The sequence below is a fragment of the Oryx dammah genome, unplaced genomic scaffold (assembly GCF_014754425.2).
Source record: "Oryx dammah isolate SB20612 unplaced genomic scaffold, SCBI_Odam_1.1 HiC_scaffold_2, whole genome shotgun sequence".
In the NCBI taxonomy this organism is placed as follows: domain Eukaryota; kingdom Metazoa; phylum Chordata; class Mammalia; order Artiodactyla; family Bovidae; genus Oryx; species Oryx dammah.
Window position 1 is genome coordinate 38,896,049 of NW_024070186.1, and position 10,561 is coordinate 38,906,609.

Sequence of the window (10,561 nt, forward strand, 5' to 3'; positions counted from 1 at the left end):
GTAAGAATTAAAATTTTCAATAAAAGTACTACTAAAATGTATTTTTTTCTTCTTTAGACTTCAAAAAAATTTTTTTAATACAAGTTAAACTCAGTATAGAAATTAAGAAGGCAAAGAAAGTCATAATCCTATCACCCAGAAACCACCAGGTAACATTTTCTCTCAGTTCCTTAGAGTGTTTTAGACAGAATTCAGGTTATAAAATAATGAGACCCTCAGTCCACATTAGTATATTCTAAAGTCCTCTACTACACTGAACATTTTACACGCATGGTCTCATCTGGTCTCTACAAGCCAATGAGATAGGTATTATTATTCCTATTTCAGAGATGAAGAAAACAAAGCTTTGAGAATTTATCAAGGATCCATAAGAAGCCACAAAAACTAAATTTAAATCCTTTTGTCCATTCCCAAAGACTGATTTCTCATAAGATCATACCCTAAAGGGCAACAAACTGTTATACATTTTAAAGGTTCTCACACAAGCATCCTTTACACACTTAATTGGAGGCTAACTACTTTACAATATTGCTTTACACACTGTTAATGCTTTTTCAAACTTTCCTTCGTATCAGGTTCTCATTTTCCAGTTTTCACAAAAGTCTGTTTTCTTCTTATAGTATCCACACCACTTTCTAGTTTGCTGTTTTACATTTACTCAAGCTTGGAAACATCAATAATAAAATAAACTCAAGGAAATTTGTGAAACACAAAGGAGACTTCCAATGGGTGAAGTATATGTAGACTTTGTAATTACATATATTGATTATTCCCTATTCACAGAGCTGTTCAGAGAAATGACATGTTACCATTCTGGCTTTGAGACTTAAGAGCTATTATGCTTAAGTCTAAACATGAATCAGCAAATCCTAAAAAATAAACACACTCGTAATCCAAAATGTTTTAATAAACATTTAGATAGTTACAGATGGAAAGGCATATCCCAGAGTCAAGAAACTGGTCATACAGGAGAGCATCTGCAGAAAATATGTTCATATACAAACTACAAAAAAATTAATGTGCCATAAAACAAACAAGGCACAGGAGTGGGTAAGGGTGTGGAATGTTCAAACAAGAAAAGGAAGAGGCTCATTAGATGCTCTGTGGGGAAAAAAAAAAGTGAGTCCCAGATTCAAAAGGAAGACTGCTCCCAACTCATTCTGGCCCAAAAAAGCAAAGAAGAACATCAGAAAGAATAACAAAGCAGAGAGACTGGAGACAAGGGGTTTTTGTTCAGTCACCAAGTCTTGTCTGACTCTTCATGACCCCATGGACTGCAGCATGTCAGGCCTCCCTGTCCCCCACCATCTCCTGGAGTTTGCCCAAGTTCATGTCCATTGCATCAGTGATGCCATCCAACTATCTCACCCTCTGTCGTCGTCTTCTTCTCTGGAGAAGGGAACAGCAAACCACCCTAGTATATTTACCATGAGAACCCCATAAACTGTAATAAAAAGACAAGGGGAGTTTGATACAAATAAAAAAAAGAGACTAACACATGCTTTGTTGTTTTGCTTGGGATAAGAATAGTGGATATACAGGAAGAATAAAAGTTGCCCTAAGAAGACACAAGGATATTATTGCAATTTCGGCTGGAGTCGGCCCTGCTTATCTCCACCCAATGTGGACAAATAAGAAGCCTCACAGAGCTATCTTTATTGTATAAGCTTGGCAGGCATGTTGCTTTTAACCTGATGACATATGCTACAATTTCATGTAATATGTAAAGTTTTCTCTTATTTGTGAGGTTGTTAACATGAAAGCTTCATTAATCAAGTTATCACTATAATTAAAAATGATCTGAGTATAGTTTGCTTACAGTTATTTTACAAGTGCATAACGTTTTTTCCATACATGTAGGGAAAAAAGATGCCTACAAGGGGATGATGGGTGGCAATTTCAATTGTGCTTCTCTTCCACTGGCCTGTTTCCTACTAGGCTCTCTCTTAAGAGAAAGAAGAAACATGATGCCACTTTGACTTGGAAATCTCTAACTCTTAGGGGCCAAAGTAACAACAGAGCCTGGAGCACTGCTTAGAGTCTGACGTTTCTAAAGCCCTTCCTGGTTTGCTACGTGGGATGAGATTCTCAGAATAAGGATCTGGACAGATATTTAAGACTGAACCCCATTTTCCACCCTTCCATGCAACTTCCTCCTTAAGCCTGTTCCTCCTTAAGTCCTCCTGTGTCCCTGACACTGACCTGACATGTCGGCATCTGAATTTTTCAGGCTAGTAGCTTATAGTCACCCACTTAAAAACAACACAAAACAAAAATCAAGTTTTTGTTTAAGGGAGAAGGGAAATTTGCCTAGAAAGTAGTAAACATGGCCTCCCTTTGCCCTCTTTACACTTTATTCGAACAGAATTTTAAAAAGTGACTGTAATTTATATCTAGATAATTAAGAACTGATTACAATTTGCCTGCATCCATTGTTTATAAATGTTGAATGGCGGTGTGTCTCTTAGATGTTTGGTAATAGGGGAAAAAATTAATCCTTGATAAACTACAATATATTCACACAAATTTGAGTACTATTTAAACTTATTAGCATGGCAACTTAAACTTAAGCAACAAGGTAAGTACTTGGTATATTCACAGGCAAATAAAATACATAACTGCCTAAAAAAATGTGGCATTTTAAAAATTCATATTCACTTCCCACTATTCTGTGGCTATTAACATCATGGTGTACTTTAAAGTCAAAAACATTAAACTGTCTAGAAATACTATGAATAGTAATAGAATTACACGGTGAACTTTATTTTTAAGTTTAGATCAATAAGGAGGAAAATAATAACACTAGTCATGAAAAGCATCAAAAAAATATAGTCATTTATATACACAGAGGATTTGAACAGTATAGATTCACTTTCAGTTGATTCAATCCTATTTACACATTTACGATACAAACTACATCTTAACTCAAGAAACTGACCATATTTAGCACCGAGAACGAAACTTCACCTAGCCTGTGATCATGACCTCAGTATCTTGACACAGGAAAAGAAATTTTATGAAATCTCTATGTATTTATCACTATCAACTTAAAAAATTGTTTTGAAAAATAACTACTGCGTATCATCAATTCACAAGTGATTCAGGAGGAAGAAAACAAATTGGGACTACTTGATATTGCGCACGACTCTCCTACAGTGGTTTGTTTTCATCTCCTCCAAGGCTTGTTCCAACTGCTGAACCAAGTGGAGCAGGGTGGCTGGGTCTGTCTGCAGAACTTGAGTGTTGTGATCTCCATTCTGATTAAGGTGGAGCTTTATAGTCACTGATGGTTTAATCTGTTGCCTGAGGCTTCTGCTTGCAAGCTTAGTTTTAAAAGGAATAAGAGCATAATAACTATTTAACAATCATGCTGAACATATGAATAGTGACATTATACCATACACAAAAACTGAATTTCAGATAAATCACAGACTTCAAAATGAACAGTAAACTTTAAAATCTTTGGGAAAAAAAACTACGATGTATAGGTAGTCATACAGTGAAAGTGAAAGTGGAGTCGCTCAGTCGTGTCCGACTCTTTGGACCCCATGGACTGCAGCCTATCAGGCTCCTCCGTCCATGGGATTTTCCAGGCAAGAGGGCTGGAGTGGATTGCCATTTCCTTCTCCAGGGGATCTTCCCGACCCAGGAATCGAATCCGGGTCTCCTGCATTGCAGGCAGACGCTTTACCATCTGAGCCACCAGGGAAGCATGCAAGGGTTATAAAAACAAAACTCATAAATAAAAAACTGATAAACTGAAATACATTAAAATTATTAAAACTTCTTGGAAAGATATCTAAAAATAGTGGAAATAAACAAGCCACAACCTGAGAAGAGATACTTTGTAACACATAAAACCAAAAAAAAGTATCAAGAATGTATGAAGAAGTGTTCTGATTCAATAAAACCCCCACAAAACCAAGAAAATTGTTCAGAAGATCTATGAAAGCACTTCGCAAAAGTAATACAAATAAACACAGGAAATACGTTCAACTTTATTAGAAAATAGCCAATAAAATCATGCTGTTTATCAGACTGGCAAGAATTAGAAACCTGCCCATAAGGAGCACTGCAAAGTGATGGTAATGACTTGGTAACTTATCCGATGCTGGTGAGAGTGATGAGAGAATTACTTTGGAAAACAGATAAAATTACCAGCAATTCCACTCCAAGGTACATACCGTAAACTCTTACACATATACACATATTCATAATAGTATTCGTTTCCAAGAGCCAAAAGCTAGACATATCTCAAATATTCTTTACCAACAGAATGGATAAATTGAGAATATTCATACAATGAAATGCTTACTAAATGACGGGGAAGAGAAGTAAACTACAGCAATCTGAACTGTCAATAAACCTAAAAAGAAAATGTTTAATCAAAAAAGCAAGTTGCATATGCCTTCAAGGAACCTATAATCTGCTTTATACCTTCTCCTGTGTTAATATATATTCAAGCACTCAGCACACTGGGATACAATTGCTAAGCTTGTCTAGCTGAATTTCTGTAACCTACTCAGACCACTCAAATCAGAAGAATCTACTATTAGAGCGGTTTACAAATGTTATTACACATTAGAATTACCTGGGTGACAAGGGAGCTTTAAAATATCCTGATGCCCAGGTAAAACTCTGTACCAATAAATCAGAACCTCTGGGGAAGAACACAGATATCAGAATGTTTTTAAAGCTCCCTAGGTCATTTCAATGTGCAATCAAGTTTGGGAACTAGGGAGCTATCCCACATATTCATTTGTTCATTCTCAGATTCACATGGGTCTTTACAACTTATGCTGTCTCCTCTCTCAATAATATTACCCTGATTATCTCCATTCATTTCTTTTTTCTGAAATTTACCCTTCTTTTATTGATGCTTTTCTGGAACATGCCAGTGTACACTGAACTACCTGAGATACAGCTTTTCTGAAATACTCAGAAGAACCTTTATTTATACAATTATATTCTTTTTTCCTCTCCAGAACCTTATTTCATAACTATCTTTAATCACTAGTTATGTTGAGACATCTAATATCACTAAACAAAAAATATCTTTTCCAGCTGAGAAAGTATCTTACAATTCTGGTTCCCAAAGCATTCAGCACAGCCCTAATCAGTGATTGGATGGCATTCAATAAACATCTCTTAACTAGCTTATCTGTCACTGCTTAAGAAAGGGCTGCATGCAATGTCTGAAAACTCCTTTTTGGTTGTGTACGTGACTTTAAAAACAACCCAACCCTCATAAAAAGAAGGCAGACATAGAAGAATATTCATTGAATCATCTCATGAATAGAATGTTAAAGAGCAGAAAAAAATAATCTGTGCATTAAAAGTCAGGATGCTGGTTACCTTAGAAAAAGAAGGATGGGGAAGTAACTTGTAGAAGGCAAGAAGGATGCTTCTGAGGTGCTGATCATGGGTGCTGGTTTCATGGGTGTTTTTACCACATGATAATTCATTGTGCTATATACTGACCTGTGTACTTTTCTATAAATGTGCTTTATTTAGACAGAAAAAGGTTTTCTAAAAGCTAAGCACCACTTTAAAAATATAGGTAACCACCTGCTTTTCCAAAATAACCTATTTCTTACAAACTTCACAAATTAAACCAATGTAAACATATTAAAAACATAAGAAAATGGGGAATTCCCCGACAGTCCAGTGGTTAGAACCCAGCACTCTCACTGCCAAGAGCCTGGGTTCAATCCTTGGTTGGGGAACTAAAAAATCCCACAAGTCTTGTGGTGTGGTTAGGAAAAAAAAAGAAAATGAACTATTTGTGAAATGGTCTAAAAATGGACATTAAAAAACTGAAATTTCAAACCAGAATTTGGTTAAGGTGGTAAAGAATACAATAAATGTGAAGACATAAGCCTAAAATAAATCTTATATTCTATGTCAGATTTTTTTTTTAAAGTCATACCTGTACATCCAGTCTCCATTCAAGGCTGTGGTAACTGGGAAGGTCTGGTGCCAATTCACTTAGGATAGTTCTGATCTCCTTTCTGTTGTCTAGATAAAGCTGAAGCAACAATTTGTTCAATTCTTCAGGAAATCCCAGAACAAAAACAGAGTCTTGGAAATCCAGTTCAGAAATCTAAAAACGAATCAAGTTTATCAAAATTTATTTGTGTCTAATAAATGCTGAAATACTGGATATACACACAAAAAATATGAATTCTATTCTGTCTAGTAAAAGAAACAACACTCCTTAGTAAAAGGCAACCCCTGTCCACTATTCCAAATTCTGAGTTTCTGATACATAAAAATAAAAATAAGCAACAAAAGCAAAAACAAACTAGTGGGACTACTTCAGATAAAAGGTTTCTGCACAGCAAAGGAGAGCATCAACAAAATGAAAAGGCAACCTACTGAATGAAAGAAAAATCTGCAAATCACGTATCTGATACACAATAGCAAAATAAATAAGTAAGTAAATAAACCCATAAATAATCTGATTTTAAAATGGGCAGAAGATCTGAATTCATAGGTTCCAAAGAACACATGTAGAAGGCCAACATGCACATGAAAAGATGTTCATCATCACTCATCACCAGGAAAATGGAAATCCAAATGACGAGATAGCACTTCACAGCCACTGGAATGGCTAGTATCAAAATGACAAGAAACAAGTGTTGGTAAGGCTGTGGGGAAAAGGGAACTCTTGCACACTGTTGGAAGGAACATAAATTGGTGCAGTCACTATGGAAAACAGTATGGAGGTTCTTCAAAAACCTAAAAATAGAACTACCATATGATCTAGCAATTCTACTTCTGGATATTTATCCCCAAAAAACAAAAACACAAATTCCAACAGACATATGCACCCCCGTGTTCACTGAAGCATCTATTTACAGTGGATAAAACATGAAAACAAACTAAGTATCCATTGAAGGATGAATGCATAGAGAAGTTGTGGCATATATACACAGTGGAATATTACCCATCCATTAAAAAAAAAAAGGAATCTTGCCATTTGCAACAACATGGATGGAACTTGAGGGCATTATGCTAAGTGAATTAAGTCAGACAGAAAAAGAAACACTGTATGATCTCTCTTACATGTCAAATCTAAGACAAACAAAACACAAAAAAAACCCCACAAAGCTCACAGATACAGAGAACAGATTGGTGGCTGCCAGAGGCAGGGGGTAGGTGGAAGAAAACGGTTTAGGTAAATCTTAGTGGGATATCAGATGCTGACTGGACACACAAAGTCATGTATTTGGTCACCAAAGGGAGTGGGAGAGAAGGACGTGGAGTCACAGATTTTGGCTGTCCAATGGAACAACATTAGTAGGGACCAAGCGACCCTAACACCGGCGCTGACTCTCAATAGGAAAAAAGGAAACGGCCAATAGCAGGCTTGCTTTTACTCCCTGATTGATGACCAACATGAGGAGGGATAAACAGGCGGAGAAAAAGTAGAGGAAGCACAGCTTTTTTGTTTCTCTTCCCTTTATTATATTTACCTCAGCCACTTTAATACTCTACTTTCCTTGCTCTTTTCCAGTTTCTGCATGCCACCCTTTTTGGGAGGGGATGTCACTCATTAGACTTGTTTCTGTAATAGCACAGGCTTGGGTTATCTTGTCCCTGTAGCAAGTATTTCCTGAGATCCTACTATGGGATAGGTCCCATGCTAGGAATATAGAACTGAATAAATCAAATGGGCTCAATGCCGGTGAGGAGGGCTTATAGTCTTTGGGGCCGGGTGGGTTAGGTTTGTTGACCAATCACATCAGGTAGTCTGTCAGAAGATTCAACTCGACTAAATCGAAGAGCAAGAGGCTAGAGATCGATTGCGAGGAGGAGAGCAGCCAGGAAAGCTCTGAAGAGGGCCAGAAAAGATCACCTCGGCAAGCAAAGATGAGTTCCCGTATCAACTAATGGAACACATTTGTGTGACAGAGCATTTGCTGCGGAACACCTCTAAGTGTAACATTTTAGGAAGTCTGACAAAAGGAATCTATAAAATATATTTTTATGCAGTTAACCACTCAAATAATCTAATTATTTCACCCTAGTTATTAGGGTGAAACACCATAACTCAATAAGCCACACTCTTTCATCACTTCCAGCGTGAGGATGTGTTATCAAAATGCTAAGCCTTTAGGGTAGTTTCCCAAATTTACCTGATCTTAAGAATGATTTAAAGCACCTTGGAAAAATATTCTCAAGCCCCCCTTCTGGAAAACCTGATTCAACAGCTTTGAGACAGGAACCAGAAATTTGGTTTAAAAGGGTCACACAACATTCTCACTAAAAGGTAAGTCTGAGAAACAGTAGAATGGACAATATATAAATTAAGCTGTGTGTGTGTATGTGTGTGTTTGTGTATGTGAGTGAAGTCATTTCAATCCTGTTGGATTCTTTGGGACCCCATGGACTGTAGCCCACCAGGCTCCTCTGTCCATGGGATTCTCCAGGCAAGAAAACTGGAGTGGATTGCCATGCCCTCCTCCAGGGCATCTTCCTGACCCAGGGATTGAACCTGAGTTTCTTATGTCTCCTGCATCGGCAGGTGGGTTCTTTACCACTAGCACCATCTAGGAAGTCCCATGTAGCCAGCTGTAATTTTTCAAATATTTTTTCTATTAAGAGCATGGAGAAACAACAACTGGTACAAGATTCTCAGCCAGTATTAGAAAGGGGAAAATGTGGGGAAAAAAGGAAAAAAATACTTTATTAAAATACAAAAAGAACTGCTAAAATGCCCAGTTTTCTCAATTCTCCAACAAGCTAGATACTGCTAATACACAAAAAGTTAAATCATTTCATTCTCTCTCTTCTTAGGATACACACAGTAACATGTGGAATTACAGGCAATTCTAATTTATACTAACAAGAGGCATTCGTGCCAGCAGGTCACCTTATAGTCAGATTATGTACGCATGGCTTCACTCAATCAATTATAAATCACTAACAACATTACTGAAATGAGGAGATCCTACCAGGACTGATACATAGAGTATACTGAACCTCCTTAAGGTCCTGGTAATACAAAACTGCCCACAAAAGCCCTTACCATGAGCTTTGAACTTTCAGTGAGGAGGTATATTAAGCCTTCCACACCATGCTGGATAGTGTCACTACTCACGCTGAGTTTTCCTGAAAAAGAGTAAATATTACCCATTACTCCATGTTTTCGAACACTGCAATAAAAAATAATTTTGGTAATAACCTCCTGTTCATCAGCCATTCCCAGGCAAATGCCTTCAGTTATTTCCCACCATGTAACCTTCTTTACAAAATACAGATGCGTGGAGACAATACCAGGTGTAATATCCCTCTCCTGAGCGCGCAGCTACTTCAAGCCTAACAGAAGAGACAATATCGGAAACCTCCCCTCGTCCATGGGGGAAAAATAGTTCAGCAAAAGCAGATGTCTGAACAACGAACAACAGCCAAACACTTGCGTATTTAGGGTTCACCGAACTATTCCACACACTTGGACGCATGTAAGCATCAAAATGTATCTGGCAGATGGTGTTATGTCCATTACACGCCAAAAAACACAAGTTTTAAAAAAAGCTTTTTTAAAAACTCAGTATTTAGAGCACGGGCAGGATCTGCGCCCTGACTTAAGAGCCCTTCTGCATTTATTCTGCCACAATGTTGCGGGGGAGGGGTGAGGGGAACAACCCTTGTCCCAAGAACCCCGTCCTCTCCAGGGAGATAGAGAACGGCCCCCACACACTTCCCCGAGCAGATTGCACAGCTGTGCCTCCCCGTTTCTTACTGGCAGCGCCTTCGTAGATCTTGGGGTTCGAGCCTCGCCTCAGGAACTCCACCGCAATTCGCCCAAACTCTGCGACCACTGCAACGGAAGCCAGGAGACCCTGAGCGCCAGGCGCTCCCCCGATCCCCTCCCCAGACTGCAGGGAACCACCCCCCGCCGCCGCGCGCCCTAACCCGCGCTGTCCACTTTCGGCAGGAAGGCCAGGTGCTCCTTGTGCTCCTCCGACAGGTCCAGCAGCATCTTCCCTAGGTAGCCAATTTCACTCGGCAGCGCCGACCCCACCCTCGCGACTTCCGGGGCCTGAGTCCAGGCATAAAGAGGCTCCGGCGCTTCAGCGCCCGGAGGTTTGGGTTCCGGCTGAAGGCCGCCCTACACTCAAACGCCTTCCTAAGCGCAGCCTGAGAAAAGGAGATCCTTCACTTGTAAATCAGATGTCGCCTGCGGGGCTCAGAATGCCTTGCTCTGAGGAAGATGAAAAGAAGTTTAAAATTCGACTCGCCCCCTTGCGGAGCTTACGTTAATAATGTTAGTGGCTAACATTTATGAAGCACTGTGTCAAGGCTGTATATTGTCACGCTGCTTATTTAACTCATATGCAGAGTACATAATGAGAAACGCTGGGCTGGAAGAAGCACAAGCTGGAATCAAGATTGCCAGGAGAAATATCAATAACCTCAGATATGCAGATGACACCACCCTTATGGCAGAAAGTGAAGAGGAACTAAAAAGCCTCTTGATGAAAGTGAAAGAGGGGAGTAAAATAGTTGGCTTAAAGCTCAACATTCAGAAAACGAAGATCATGGCATCCGGTCC

The 10,561-nt window shown here is 38.9% G+C and overlaps 1 protein-coding gene across 1 annotated transcript; it reads right to left on the bottom strand.

Moving 5' to 3' along the window:
- Positions 1 to 889: 889 nt before the first annotated feature.
- On the bottom strand, positions 890 to 10,140 carry COMMD2 (COMM domain containing 2). Its single transcript, XM_040234642.1, has 5 exons — positions 9,922 to 10,140; positions 9,749 to 9,826; positions 9,035 to 9,117; positions 5,930 to 6,103; positions 890 to 3,323 (listed from the first exon to the last, which is right to left on the bottom strand). Exons 1-5 carry the CDS (start codon positions 9,986 to 9,988, stop codon positions 3,126 to 3,128), a joined length of 600 nt encoding a protein of 199 aa, XP_040090576.1. The 5' UTR covers positions 9,989 to 10,140; the 3' UTR covers positions 890 to 3,125.
- Positions 10,141 to 10,561: the final 421 nt, after the last annotated feature.

Bases quoted from the DNA above. Each gene is read 5' to 3' on its own strand.
- COMMD2 (XM_040234642.1), bottom strand. From the start codon at position 9,988: ATGCTGCTGGACCTGTCGGAGGAGCACAAGGAGCACCTGGCCTTCCTG. The intron at 9,827-9,921 runs GTTAGGGCGCGC...CTTCCGTTGCAG, and splicing joins GCCGAAAGTGGACAGCGCGG to TGGTCGCAGAGTTTGGGCGA. The intron at 3,324-5,929 runs GTATGACTTTAA...TTTAAAACTAAG, and splicing joins AATGGAGACTGGATGTACAG to CTTGCAAGCAGAAGCCTCAG.